The 15,964-nt window shown below is 39.8% G+C and overlaps 1 protein-coding gene across 2 annotated transcripts in view; it reads right to left on the reverse strand.

The window, feature by feature from the left end:
* Positions 1–15,964, reverse strand: part of tmem62 (transmembrane protein 62) — a 98,992-nt gene that overhangs the window by 62,498 nt on the left and 20,530 nt on the right. For both annotated transcript variants that reach the window (XR_009816067.1, XM_061969205.2), the window contains exons 3-5: positions 3,430–3,541; positions 3,216–3,353; positions 2,860–2,905 (exon numbers count right to left, since the gene is read on the reverse strand). Coding sequence is in view for 1 of the 2 variants with exons in the window: in XM_061969205.2 (XP_061825189.1) it covers positions 2,860–2,905; positions 3,216–3,353; positions 3,430–3,541 (296 nt within the window). In the remaining variant the exon portion in view is untranslated. The remainder of the gene's footprint in view (positions 1–2,859; positions 2,906–3,215; positions 3,354–3,429; positions 3,542–15,964) is intronic.

Here is a 15,964-nt window from a genome sequence, read left to right on the forward strand (position 1 = left end):
CTCCCGGCTGGCCTGGGAACGCCTCGGGGTCCCACAGGAAGAGCTGGACGAAGTGGCTGGGGAGAGGGAAGTCTGGGCTTCCCTGCTTAGGCTGCTGCCCCCGCGACCCGACCTCGGATAAGCGGAAGAAGATGGATGGATGGATGGATGGACACCTGTTGACTTCTCTGAGCCCTTTTAAACAGGGCTCATGTGATGCAGTCATTAGACTCGCTTACAAACGCCACAATGGGAAAGTCAAAGGAACTCAGCACAGATCTAAAAAAACCAATCATTGACTTGAACAAGTCAGGAAAGTCACTTGGAGCCATCTCAAAGCAGCTTAAGGTCCCAAGAGCAACTGTGCAGACAATTGTTCGTAAGTATAAAGTGCATGGCACAGTTTTGTCACTGCCACGATCAGGAAGAAAACGCAAGCTATCATCTGCTGCTGACAGAAAATTGGTCAGGATGATCAAGAGTCATCCGAGAACCACCAAAAAGCAGGTCTGCAATGAATTGGAAGCTGCTGGAACACAGGTGTCAGTGTCCACAGTCAAGTGTGTTTTGCATGGCCATGGACTGAGAGAAGCCACACCTTAAGGCTCCTCTAAAGTTTGCTGCTGATCACATGGACAAAGATAAGACCTTCTGGAGGAACTTTCTGTGGTCAGATGAAACAAAAAGTGAGCCGTTTGGCCACAAATACCCAGCAATATGTTTGGAGGAAAAAAGGTGAGGGTTTTAATCCCAGGAACACCATTCCTACCGTCAAGTATGGTGGTGGTAGTATTATGCTCTGGGCCTGTTTTGCTGCCAATGGAACTACTGCTTTAAATGGGACAATGAAAAAGGAGGATTACCTCCAAATTCTTCAGGACAAGCTAAAATCATCAGCCCGGAGGTTGGGTCTTGGGCGCAGTTGGGTGTTCTAACAGGACAATGACCCCAAATACACGTCAAAAGTGGTAAAGGAATGGCTAAATCAGGCTAGAATGAAAGTTTTAGAATGGCCTTCCCAAAGTCCTGACTTAAACGTGTGGACAATAATGACAAATTTAGCTGAACTGCACCAATTTAGTCAAGAGGATTGGTCAAAAATACAACCAGAAGCTTGCCAGAAGTTTGTGGACGGCTACCAAAAGCAACTTATTGCAGGTAAACTCGCCAAGGGACATGTAAGCAAATATTAACATTGCTGTATGTATACTTTTGACCCTCACATTTTCAGTAGAGCCATAATAAATTCATAAAAGAAGCAAACTTCATGAATGTTATTGTGACCAACAAGTATGTGCTCCAATCACTACATCACAAAAAACTAAGAGTTGTAGAAATGATTGTAAACTCAAGACAGCCATGACATGATGTTCTTTACAAGTGTACGTACACTTTTGACCACGACTGTATGTAGCTGAATTTTTCGTGTCCGAATTTTGTGAACTAAATTCTTTTACACCAAATTATGCTGACAATTTCATTGAATAAAACGTGAGCAAAGTAGACTGAAAAATCAACAGTTGTTGATTTGCGGAAATAAAAATAAAAAATACTGCCAAAATTTTACTGTAAAAAAACAAATGTAAATTTTACAGTAAAATTCTGGCAACAGAGCTGCCTTTTTTTTTTTTTTTTACCATAAAAACAGTACTGCTGTTTTGCGGTAAAAACAAATAACAAAAACTGGCAGCTCAGGTGCCAAAATTTTACTGTAAAAATGCAGTTTTTTTTAATTTACCGACACCAGCAGATGACATGGCACCCCAAACCATCACCCAACCATGCAAATTTTGCATTTCCTTTGGAAATCGAGGTCCCAGAGTCTGGAGGAAGACAGGAGAGGCACAGGATCCACGTTGCCTGAAGTCTAGTGTAAAGTTTCCACCATCAGTGATGGTTTGGGGTGCCATGTCATCTGCTGGTGTCGGTCCACTCTGTTTCCTGAGATCCAGGGTCAACGCAGCCGTCTACCAGCAAGTTTTAGAGCACTTCATGCTTCCTGCTGCTGACCTGCTCTATGGAGATGGAGATTTCAAGTTCCAACAGGACTTGGCGCCTGCACACAGCGCAAAATCTACCCGTGCCTGGTTTACGGACCATGGTATTTCTGTTCTAAATTGGCCCGCCAACTCCCCTGACCTTAGCCCCATAGAAAATCTGTGGGGTATTGGGAAAAGGAAGATGCAGAATGCCAGACCCAAAAACGCAGAAGAGTTGAAGGCCACTATCAGAGCAACCTGGGCTCTCATAACACCTGAGCAGTGCCAGAAACTCATCGACTCCATGCCACGCCGCATTAACGCAGTAATTGAGGCAAAAGGAGCTCCAACCAAGTATTGAGTATTGTACATGCTCATATTTTTCATTTTCATACTTTTCAGTTGGCCAACATTTCTAAAAATCCCTTTTTTGTATTAGCCTTAAGTAATATTCTAATTTTGTGACACACGGAATTTTGGATTTTCATTTGTTGCCACTTCAAATCATCAAAATTAAATGAAATAAACATTTGAATGCATCAGTCTGTGTGCAATGAATAAATATAATGTACAAGTTACACCTTTTGAATGCAATTACTGAAATAAATCAAGTTTTTCAAAACATTCTAATTTACTGGCTTTTACCTGTACACTACATTTTGGGGTGAAATTGTTGCAACTTACCATATTTTTTTTTTTACATTTTAGTTTAAAAAAAATCTACTAATAAAATGCATTAAAATTGTTTAATAATAGTATTCACTGTTAAAATCGGCCCTCTGGGGCCAAACATGTGGCCCTCAGTGAAAACGACTTTGACACCTCTACACTACAGTCTGCTCCCACATGGCCACAATACGAGGAAAAACAGTTCTCAACGTAATTGTTCTCTGAAACCAACCGGTAGTAGTTGTTGACGCTGTCCAGTGACATTATGTTGAAGGCGTCTGTGGAGAAGAAAACAAGCGTCATTGTTATGCATAGAAGGTTCCAGATGGTTTTTTTTAACGCAACAATTAGACATCCTCGTGTTACAGGCAAGATATCGACCACGGTCGTAAAGGGACAGGATGTCCTTCATCGGGTATGATTTCATAATTAAAACGCCGCTCGTCCAAGGGAGAGCAAAGGAGAAGGGGAGGAGCGCTAGGACTTCCTGTCTGGGGGCTCAAAATGCACATGCTGCTTTCGACAGCACCAGACAAGTTGTTGCAAAACACTGAGCGGGCGAGGATGAGGATGATGATGATGCGTCACCGTGATTGCCGCGGATGTCGATCCACCTCGTGCGCTCCATCACGCGCGACCTCTTGAGGATGTTGTGGTAGGCCTGCCACTCCACCTCGTGCTGCAGCGAGCCCACTTTGCTCTCCGTCTTGGCGTCTGTCAGATCCCCTGCGAGGGACGCGGAGAAGAGGTCGCAAACACAAGACTACTTGGAACGCTGCATTAAAGGGGGCGGGGCTAATACCTGTCACAAGCACGAGGGATGGCTTTATCAACTCCATGGTGTCGGTGCAGAACTTTTCAAAGTCGGGGATGCGTCTCGGGTCGCGGAAGCGGCTGATGTGGATGTCGGACACCTGGAATTGCACATAAAACACCAGTGGGGCGTGTTTCTAAGTCTAACTTCCCAGCAGAGGTGGGTAGAGTAGCCAGAAATTGTACTCAAGTAAGAGTACTGTTACTTTAGAGATTTATTACTCAAGTAAAAGTAAGGAGTAGTCACCCAAATATTTACTTGAGTAAAAGTAAAAAGTATGTTGTGAAAAAACTACTCAAGTACTGAGTAACTGATGAGTAACATACACACACATATCATATATATATATATGAACCTTGGTATTTACCGTGATGACGGACTGGCAGTGTGTCGCGCCTCGCCAAGGAGCAGCGAGAATACCAAGAAGCGCATATGCCAAATTTTCAAAGAGAACGGCCTACGGATCACGATTGAAGCCAACAAGCAAACCGTCAACTTCCTTGACGTCACTTTCAACCTGAGAAATAACAGCTACCAACCATTCACGAAACCCAACACAACACTCCAATACGTGCACCATGACAGCAACCGCCCACCCACCACCACGAAAAGAATACCTACCGGAATCAATAAAAGGCTATCGATGCTGTCATCTAGCAAAGCTGAATTTGACCAAGCAACCCCCCCGTACCAAAAAGCCCTTGATGAAAGCGGATACAATTTCACCCTCACCTATGAACCCACGCCAGGAAACCAGCCAAAAAAGAACAGAAAACGGAACGACATCATCTGGTACAACCCCCCATACAGCAAAAACGTCTCAACGAACATTGGACACAAATTCCTCAATCTGATTGACAAACACTTTCCCAAAGACAACATCCTAAGAAAAGTATTCAACAAGAACAACATTAAATTGAGCTACAGCTGCATGAACAATATACGACAAATCATCTCAAACCACAACAAAACAATTGCAAATGAGCCGTCGGCCCTCAGACAGAACGACTCCAAAACCAACAAAGGATGTAATTGTCGAAAGAAACCTGATTGCCCTCTCAACGGGGGGTGCTTACAAACATCAGTTGTCTACCAATCTAAGGTAATACGCAAGGACATTAACACATCCGACACATATGTAGGATTAACCGAGGGAGAATTCAAAACCAGATGGAACAATCACAAGGCTTCTTTCAGGAACAAAAACCTGCGAAATACCACAGAACTCAGCAAACACATTTGGGACCTCAAAGACAATAATGTTGAATATTCAATAACATGGCAAATTCTTGCATCCAGCACACCTAACAATAGTGGTAATAAAAGATGCAACCTATGCTTGAAAGAGAAACTGTTTATTATTTACCGTCCAGACCTGTCATCCCTCAACAAGCGCAGCGAAATTGTAACAGCATGCCGCCATAGACGGAAACACCTCCTAGGTAACACATGAGCCAATCACCACGCCCCTAGGCCAGCCTGTACCCACCCACTCTGTGCCCTATATAAACCATGGTATGCGAATGCTCCCATTAAAATCTCCTGACGATTGAGGGTACCCCCCCTCATGAAACAGGCCTGTAGAGATGAAATAGTCTTGTGATTTTTTCCCACACATACATATATATATATATATATATATACATATATACACATACATTGATATATACAGTATATCATTTATATTTATTTATTTTGACGTTTTTGTTTACATGTTAAAGGTGTTTTACTGAATATACATGCATGTTTAACACATATAGATTCCTTTCTTTCATGTTGACAAGAATATAAGTTGGTGTATTACCTGATTCTGATGACTTGCATTGATTGTAATCAGACAGTAGTGATGATAACGTCCACGTTTTCAAATGCAGGAGAAAAAAAGTTCCTCCTTTCTGTCTAATACCACATGAAAGCGGTTGGTTTTTGGTATCTTATTTGTCCAGCTTCCATATTCGTTTTCACACACTTTACAAGAAATACATTCGCGGCAAATTCCGTAGCTTGCTAGCTTGTTTGCGCTGGCTTTCGGAGACTCTTATTTTGAAAGCGCAGGCGCGATGGAGCGGCACTTTTATTGTGAAGACAGGAACTGTGCAGTCAGTCTTTAGGCTTTTGACGGGATGTACGTTTGAAATAAAAAAGTGTCTTTTTTCCTTCACACTTTTGATTGATTGATTGAAACTTGTATTAGTAGATTGCACAGTACAGTACATATTCTGTACAATTGACCACTAAATGGTAACACCCCAATAAGTTTTTCAACTTGTTTAAGTCGGGTCATGTGACCGCCTGGCTCTGTTTGATTGGTCCAACGTCACCAGTGACTGCATCTGATTGGTGGAACGGAGTCAATCGTCACTAGTGACGCAGGCACTTTGAAGGTCTGTCTGACAGACGAAAACAAACAAAGCGTGCATTAACAGATCGATAAAAATTAGTAGCGAGTAGCGAGCTGAATGTAGATAAAAGTAGCGGAGTAAAAGTAGCGTTTCTTCTCTATAAATATACTCAAGTAAAAGTAAAAGTAAGTTGCATTAAAACTACTCTTAGAAGTACAATTTATCCCAAAAGTTACTCAAGTAGATGTAACGGAGTAAATGTAGCGCGTTACTACCCACCTCTGCTTCCCAGTAGACCATACTTGCCAACCCTCCCGGATTTTCCGGGAGACTCCCGAAATTCAGCGCCTCTCCCGAAAACCTCCCGGGACAAATTTTCTCCCGAAAATCTCCCGAAATTCAGGCGGACTCAGGTCCTCCACAATATAACCAGCATACCTGCCCAATCACGTTATAACTGTAGAATGATGGAGGGCGAGTTCTTGATTTCTTATGTGGGTTTATTGTTAGGCAGTTTCATTAACGTCCTCCCAGCGTGGCAACAACACACAACAACAGCAGTCACTTTTTTGTATACCGTAAAGCAGTTCGTCTGCCGTAAACAGCAATGTTGTGACACTCTTAAACAGGACAATACTGCCATCTAGTGCATTTGATGAAAGCACTTTTGTTGCGTGCCACACATCAATGCATCATCAGAGAGGGTGTTCAGCATGGTTCGAAAAATAGTGACAGAGAATAGAACAACCAAGGAGGGTCCCACCACAACATAAATTGTGGTGTGAATCCTGTGCAGGTTTCGAGAACCTTCCTATTATTGGTGCTATTTTCCCTGTGACTGCTACTAAAAATGTAGAACGCATTAACTATGTTTTTTATAATCTGTTGAGACTGACCAACCTGACTCGTGATGCTGTTGAGGGGCTTGCTGAACAACCTGGGTTTGCTGTGTCCCTGAAGGGGGTCTGGCAAAGTGGTGACTTTCGAGAAATGCTAGTTTCCTTCCCTGAGAGTGACGACATTGACATAGATTCCATCCGTTTATCTCCCATGTAACTATGCTTTTAATTTTTTACTAGCTTGCTCAAAGAGGGGCGTATTTTAGAAGTGTTGTACTAGTGATAAAGATCTTTTTAGAAGATCTGAAGGGGGAATTGTCGGAGGCAGATATTTACATATATCCGAATTTAAGTTGTACTTCTTTCATTTCTTAGTCATATTTGAAAACAGCTCGTGTTTTCCATTTCTTCTCTTGATGCTCTGTCAGCAAGTATACTGTGTGTGTTAACCTTGAGTTCTTTGGAATGTGTTTTGACTAGCATTTGTTTTGTCTACAGAGATGGGACGAGAGAGAGGGTGGTGGGATCGGGAAGACAGACCATTTTGGGAGGCGCGATAGAATGTTCTAGGGTTAGACTGGTCTCAATCAAAATGTATATTGGCAAAGCTTTGAGAATATACAACAAAATACCTATTCTGTCTCTGGTGGTTTTTCAACTCAGCTTTAAGTGTCGGAAAGAACTTGGGAGCGAATTGTGACTTGAATTCCCTGGGAGGAACAACTGGTCCAACACGCAACAATGGACAATTCAACCCTTAACTCAACAATGAGTAGATGAGTGTTATGTGTGTGTATATGTGTAAATAAATGAACACTGAAATTCAAGTATTTATTTTATATATATATATATATATATATATATATATATATATATATATATATATATATATATATATAGCTAGAATTCACTGAATGTCAAGTATTTCTTATATATATATATATATATATATATATATATATATATATATATATATATATGAAATACTTGACTTGGTGAATTCTAGCTGTAAATATACTCCTCCCCTTTTAGCCACGCCCCCAACCACGCCCCCCCACCTCCCGAAATCGGAGGTCTCAATGTTGGCAAGTATGCAGTAGACCCCGCTGTTCACCTGCGTTACCTTCCAAGCAAACGGCGAAATACAGCAAATTGACGCACCCTCCTTGAATCGCCTTTAAATGTCTACTTCTAATACTCAAACTTTTTGCACCAAGTACCAGCTAAGACAGGGGTCAGCAACCCACGACTCTCGAGCCTAATGCATACCTGCCAACTTTTGAAATCAGAAAAACCTAGTAGCCAGGGTCCAGGCAAAATGATTATTAGCATTCAGACAGGTTAAAATGTTGCTAAAACCATCACTGTTTGGGTGACGAAAAACGTTGAAAGTTTTTCACTTGTATCGCTAGCAACGGCATTAGACTTGTGTTTTTTTGTCCCAACGTGGTCTTTTACATCGCTAATTCCTCCGTGTCCGATCGAAAAATCTTGTCTGCACAAGGTGCAATTCGCGTAGTTTTCACCCTTTTTGGAACGGATAATTATTCCCGGATAGGCTTTTGAATATTCTTCACGGAATGACTGCCGTTTTCTTTTCGGTTTAAGACTCGTTTGCGATTTTTCTCCGGCTGATTCCATGATCGTTCGCTCGTTTGGAAACAATGGCAACTGTATGGCGTCACATTAGTGCCAAAAATCCGAGCGCATAAAAACTGTTATCGCGCGCTGATTCTCCACTTCGTGCGCGTGCGCGACACCATTTTGCGCACGCGTGGTGCCTTTCTGCGCGCGCGCGACGCCTTTCTACGCGCTCTCTGTGTACTCCTGGCATCTCTCCTCGCGCTGTCATGTTTCTTTTTGGCACTTTGGGGGCGGGTATGCTTAGACGGCCCCTTTTTCTGATTGGCTGTGAGCATTTTTCATATGACCAATCATTCTCCAGTGTAGCAACGTTTAAGGCTGAAACGACGCGTCGACGTAGTCGACGTCATCGGTTACGTAAATACGTCGACGCCATTTTTGTGCGTCGGCGCGTCGCATATTTACGTCACACTACTGTCATGGCGGAGCGCAAAGCAGACGATGCGAGCGAGGGGAAAAAAGTACGCCAAAAGTCGTCAAAAGTGTCGGAGTATTTCAATAAACGGCCTAATAATGTTGCACACTGTGTCGAGCGGAAATGGCCTATCATAGCAGCACAACGGCTATGAACGAACATTTGAAAAGAAAACCCCCGACAGCGTTCTTGCCATCACCATCAACAAGTCAATCGTCCGCGTGCGTATACGTTGTCATTATTACACAAAAACATGAATGTGTCATTTGTATCTGCGTTGTAAATTCATAAACTAAAGCACCGTTTGCTCTGAGAGGCGCGTTTGGCGTGCCTGTTCAGTGTTTACAAAGACGCGCTCCTCTTTAACGCTGTGGAGAGGCGGCGGCGGCGAGCGAGCGGCGAGGCGGGGCGCGCCGGGAGCGACGCCGCAAGAGACAGGGGACGACGAGCGAGCGAGGAAGAGGAGCTGAAAAGCGAGGAAAGAAAGAGAAAAGAGTTGGAAGAGAAAAGACTTTGTGTAAAATTAAAAGATTGTAAACCTGGCAAAGCCGTCTGGCGTTCAGTCTGTCGGTCCTGAAAGAACCCCACGGCACAAGACGTGTCACAAACGCTAACGTTAATTAGTTGTGCAAATACCTTTTACAACATTAACAGTTACATATACTATGTACAAACCAACAATTAACTTTCACTTAAATCATACTATCATTGTTGTGTTATTAAGCAAAATAAGCAATACTTTTACTTTTGTTGAAATGTTTACACTGTACACTTTTTTGTATTGGATGTTTAGCTTTATTTTTGCACATTTTAGCAAATAAGCAATACTTTTACTTTTGTTGAAATGTTTACACTTGTTACAGAATATTTCCGTTTTGCACTTTTTTGTATTGGATGTTTATCTTTATTTTTGCACATTTTAAAGCAAAATAAGCAATACTTTTACTTTTTAAATGCTTATACTATTCCAGAATATTAAGATTTGCACTGGATGTTTACTTTTATATTTGCACATTAAAAAGCAAATAAGCTACTTTTAATTTTGTTAAATGTTAAAAGTTTTAAATGTTTACATTGTTACAGAATATTTTGTCATGTTGTTGTCAATGTTGACTGAGTGGCCATACTTTTGTTTTTGTAAATAAAAGCCATGCCTTTTGAAAAAACTGGCCTACATTTATTTTTTCCTCTTCATTTTAAATAAAAAAAATAATCGGTAAAAGGAAAAATAATCTATAGATTAATCGAAAAAAATAATCTATAGATTAACCGATTAATCGAAAAAAATAATCGATAGATTAATCGATAGAAAAATAATCGTTAGCTGCAGCCCTAGCAACGTTGTAGCCATCTTACCTGGGACATCTAGCCTCAATCATTACATTGATGTCAATGGTACATGTACTACTTAAATTACCATAACTTGCTCGATTTTCGACCAATTTACAAACGGTTTCCCTTGTTACAAATCTTATTACATGTAGATATGACATAGGATGCTGTTGAAATTACCTCTTTCGCTTTAAAAAAAAAAAAGACTTAATTGTGCCACATAGTTGTGTAGGGTCAGTGTTAGTCAGTTCTCTGATTAATTTAAACTGTTTCAGAATACATTATTAAAAGCTATTTTTAACATTTTAAAAACAAAACTCAAAAGATTATTTCATTAATTTTATGGCTGAATCAAAAGAAATTCCATAAATTAGAAAACTAATGTTCAAGAAGAAGTGAAAATATAAAATAATGTTATTGCTGGTGGACCAGTTCTGGCTGAAAGATGTGATTATGGTGTTTGTTGTCTTATTATTTATTTGGGTCACATATTGTATTACCCTGTATTGTGTTTATGTGGTATGAAATAACCTTCATCAGCGCGCGACATTTTGTTATCCACTTCTTCCTCCGTAAATCTTGATACATATTGACGATGACCCGCCCTGCTATACTTCTGATTGGCTCTGAGCATTTTTCAGCATTTTTCGCCTGACCAATCAGAAAGAAGGGGCCGTCTAAGCATACCCGCCCCCAAAGTGCCAAAAAGAAACATGACAGCGCGAGGAGAGATGCCAGGAGTACACAGAGAGCGCGCAGAAAGGCACCGCGCGCGCGCGCTAAAAGGCACCACGCGCGCGCAAAATGGTGTCGCGCGCGCGCACGAAGTGGAGAATCAGCGCGCGATAACAGTTTTTATGCGCTCGGATTTTTGGCACTAATGTGACGCCATACAACTGGTGCCTCGTGCTTGGCAGCGGTGCTATAAATAGCCTCGCGCATGGCATTCGGAATGGCTAGATAGGAAGCTACGGGAAGCAGTGTCGATTGTCATTGTTGTTACGCGATTTCGTGAATAAAACTTTTTAAAATATATATATTTTTAATTAATGAAAAAACATACTTTTTATCACTGCAACCGTAACCCGGAATAGGTTGATGAAAACCGTACTAATTACGGGAAAACCGGAGTAGTTGGCAGGTATGCTAATGCAGCTCTTTAGCACCGCCCTAGTGGCTCCCTGGACCTCTTTCAGAGATGTGTGAAAATAAAAAAAGATGAAGAAAAAAAAACCATATTTTTTGTTTTAATATATTTTCTGTAGGAGAACAAACCTTACTTGTCAGAAATCCCACTGTTAATATTAAACATGCTTCACTAATGAGCAACGTTCCCTCTAAGGTGCGCGCCTGCACAATTGCGCACCGCTCAGGCGTCCTCTGCGCACAGCAAATTAATGCCGCGCAGGAAATCAAAAATCCCATCTGAACTTTAAACAAAATAAACACATTGCAATTTATTCTGTATGATTTTGCAATGCAACTCTGTGAGTGACAGGTGACAACAAACAAACAATCTTTGTCAACACAGTTCAATTATCGTCTGTCGAGACACTTTGCGGACAGGAATTCCATCAATCACTTTATTGAGCAAAACTGTTTGTCACCACACCAAAAACATGAGTAAAAAAAACTTGTATCTATAAAAACTGGTAATTTTCTGCCAAACAAACCAGGCTAAAACCAACTTTGTCATCCGTCATTTCAACAGAAGCCGCTCGCTCTCTCACCTGCACCAACACAAGCACTCATGGCACTTAGCCAGTGCTGCGTTTATGGCCACACAAAAAGTCGGACAACCCCAACGCCACACAATGTGTAAATCATACTTGCCAACCCTCCCGGATTTTCCGGGAGACTCCCGAAATTCAGCGCCTCTCCCGAAAACCTCCCGGGACAAATTTTCTCCCGAAAATCTCCCGAAATTCAGGCGGAGCTGGAGGCCACGCCCCCTCCAGCTCCTTGCGGACCTGAGTGACGTGTTGACAGCCTGTTCACACGTCCGCTTTCCCACAATATAAACAGCTAATGACCGAGGGCGAGTTCTTGGTTTCTTATGTGGGTTTATTGTTAGGCAGTTTCATTAACGTCCTCCCAGCGCGGTAACAACACACAACAGCAGCAGTCACGTTTTCGTCTACCGTAAAGCAGTTCGTCTGCCGTAAACAACAATGTTGTGACACTTTTAAACAGGGCAATACTGCCATCTACTGTACATGCATATGTGACCCACCCATAATGTGTCACATTTTTGTGTTGATTTATTTATTTTATTTTGTGGTTTGAATTCGTCTTTGGAGCTGTCATTACACATTTATCAGTATTCACATTGGTCAGTAGGGGGCAGGAGGGCGTTTCTTCCCAATTGAATGCTATCACCTGCAGACCGGAAGTGTCTTGTCATTCTGATGAGCGCGACCAGTCTGTGAACAATTGAAACGTCCTGTGTGCTTTTTCCTTCTGTATAACAGGTTAGTTTTGGTGAATCAACTCACTGAATAATATCTATGTGATCTTTATAAGTTTAAGTACACATTCTGATGGTGGAGCCTAACTCTAAAGTGTTTGTGAGTTGTAGTTTGTATTTGTGAATGAATCCAGTGCACAGCTGCAGTAATCAATACAAAAAGGCGACGTGAGTGCGCAATGTTTATATAGGAACTTCTGATCCTAATTCAGACTCCCAAATTAGAGCTCCCGTTTTCTTATTGATTTTATAATGTATATTTGTATAATGTGTGTGTTCTGCAATAGTGACAGAGAATAGAACAAGGATGGACAATTCAACCCTTAACTCAACAATGAGTAGATGAGTGTTATGTGTGTGTATATGTGTAAATAAATGAACACTGAAATTCTAATATTTATTTTATTTATATATATATATATATATATATATATATATATATATATATATAGCTAGAATTCACTGAAAGTCAAGTATTTCTTATATACGGTATATATATCTTAACCACGCCGCCCACCCCCCGAAATCGGAGGTCTCAAGGTTGGCAAGTATGGTGTAAATGCCAGGTTGTAACACTCTGACTCCACAATCAGATGTGTGCTTATTTTACTGCCATTTATTAAGAATGTTAATCGAAGGATATTATTCATGAAATATTGTCACTAGATTTCATAAATGCTAATAAAAAGATGTATTTTACAGACAGAAAGTTACAGGAACTAAATGTAATCTCTGAAAGGGGTAACATTTTTTTGTTATTGTCATTGTAAGAGGGAAAAATCACTTATATCAGAAAATTATTTCAATAAAACATTTAAATTGTTATGATGTCAGGTTTGGGACAGGTGTGACGCTGGTGTGGCCACAGTGTGCACGTCTGATGTTGCTCACATGAATGCTCAGGGAGTTTGTGCGTTTGCTCACAAAGATGAAAAATTAGAGGGAACATTGCTGATGAGTATTTGGCAAGCACCGTTTAGTCCAACTACAAGCCTTGTTTCCATATGAGTTGGGAAATTGTGTTAGATGTAAATATAAACGGAATACAATGATTTGCAAATCCTTTTCAACCCATATTCAGTTGAATATGCTACAAAGACAACATATTTGATGTTCAAACTGATAAACATTTTTTTTTGTTGCAAATAATCATTAACTTTAGAATTTGATGCCAGCAACACAACAGAATGCTGGACGACAGCAAAGACTTACTGTGGAGCAAGGATGGCGTCCACAAAGTACATCCGAACATGACATGACAATCAACAATGTCCCCACAAAGAAGGATAAAAACAACTCAAATCTTCTTGATTGCTAAAACAAAGTAGATGCGGGACATATCGCTCAAAGGAAGACATGAAACTGCTACAGGAAAATACCAAAAAAAGACAAAAAGCCATTAAAATAGGAGCGCAAGACAAGAACTAAAACATGACACACAGGAAAACAGCAATAAACTCCAAATAAGTCACGGCGTGATGTGACAGTACACCTACTTTGAGACAAGAGCTATATTGATGCATGCTTGGTTATGCTTTAAAGTCATATCCAACAATTGTGACGACGACTTTTTACTGTCAACTGAGTTTTGTTTTTTTAAATGGTGTCTGCTGGTGGTGTGCCTCCGCATTTTTTCAACGCAAAAAATGTGCCTTGGCTCAAAAAAGGTTGAAAAACACTGGATTACATCTATTGCGATATACTAGTGATGGGTCCGGCAACACCGATGCATCGGCGCATGCGTCGAGCTCATAGAGCAAAACCCTGTGCCGGTGCGCGTACCGCTTTTAGAAAGTCACGTGACCGATCATGAGCTGTTTTGGTCACGTGACCGATACGCCAACTGTGTCGCACTGACGCCTCCTCTGTGCCCTGTGAGCGGCTCTTTTCTACAGCCGGAGAAATAATAACTAAGAAGAGAAATCGTCTAAAATGTAATACGTCGGAAAAACTTTTTTTTTATAAAAATGTGTTAAAAAAAATACAATTAAAAAAATTCCCAGTCCACAATCATCCACAACACGTTCTCTTAGATTTCCATGTTATGATACATGTTCACATTATTTATTGACTGTATCTAAAAAAGATAAAAATATATTTTTATTTAAATGAAGATATGAAATAATCCTAAATGAAATACAATGACTTGGTTTATATTATTGTATATACTAGGGCAGGGGTCACCAACGCGGTGCCCGCGGTCACCAGGTAGCCCGTAAGGACCAGATCAGTCGCCCGCTGGCCTGTTCTAAAAATAGCTCAAAGAGCAGCACTTACCAGTGAGCTGCCTCTATTTTTTAAATTGTATTTATTTACTAGCAAGCTGGTCTCGCTTTGCTCGACATTTTTAATTCTAAAAGAGACAAAACTCAAATAGAATTTGAAAATCCAAGAAAATATTTTAAAGACTTGGTCTTCACTTGGAATAAGCGGTAGAAAATGGATGGATGGATGGGTCTTCACTTGTTTAAATAAATTCATTTATTTTTTACTTTGCTTCTTATTACTTTTAGAAATACAATTTTAGAGAAAAAAATACAACCTTAAAAATGATTTTAGGATTTTTAAACAAATATACATTTTTACCTTTTAAATTTCTTCCTCTTCTTTCCTGACAATTTAAATCAATGTTCAAGTAAATTATTATTTTTTTTTTTTTGTAAAGAATAATAAATATTTTAGCTTCTGGTTTTTCGACGAAGAATATTTGTGAAATATTTCTTCAAACTTACTATGATTAAAATTCAAAAAAAATATTCTGGCAAATCTAGAAAATCTGTAGAATCAAATTTAAATCTTATTTCAAAGTATTTTGAATTTCTTTTAAAATGTTTGTTCTGGAAAATCTAGAAGAAATACTGATTTGTCTTTGTTAGAAATATAGCTTGGTCCAATTTGTTAAATATTCTAACAAAGTGCAGATTGGATTTTAACCAATTTAAAACATGTCATCAAAATTCTAAAATGTATCTTAATCAGGAAAAATTACTAATGATGTTCCATAAATAATTTTTTTTAATTTTTTCAAAAAGATTCAAATGAGCTAGTTTTTTTCTTCTTTTTGTCGGTTGAATTTTGAATTTTAAAGAGTCGAAATTGAAGAAAAACTATGTTTCAAAATTTTATTTTAATTTTTTTCGTGTTTTCTCCTCTTTTAAACCGTTCAATTAAGTGTTTTTTTTCATCATTTATTCCCTACAAAAAACCTTCCGTAAAAGAAAAAAAAAATGTACGACGGAATGACAGACAGAAATACCCATTTTTTTATATATATAAATGTATTTATTTAGCTATTCTTGTTTAAATCACACTTACGTGTAACTTACAAATGACAATATATTTATTTATTGAAGTGTGTATCAAACTGGTAGCCCTTCGCATTAATCAGTACCCAAGAAGTAGTTTTTGCTTTCAAAAAGGTTGGTGACCCCTGTACTAGGGCATCAAATCAGTGTCAGTTGAGTCGGTCCATAGGTTGCCTGTA

The sequence above is a fragment of the Nerophis lumbriciformis genome, linkage group LG08 (genome assembly GCF_033978685.3).
Source record: "Nerophis lumbriciformis linkage group LG08, RoL_Nlum_v2.1, whole genome shotgun sequence".
Taxonomy (NCBI): domain Eukaryota; kingdom Metazoa; phylum Chordata; class Actinopteri; order Syngnathiformes; family Syngnathidae; genus Nerophis; species Nerophis lumbriciformis.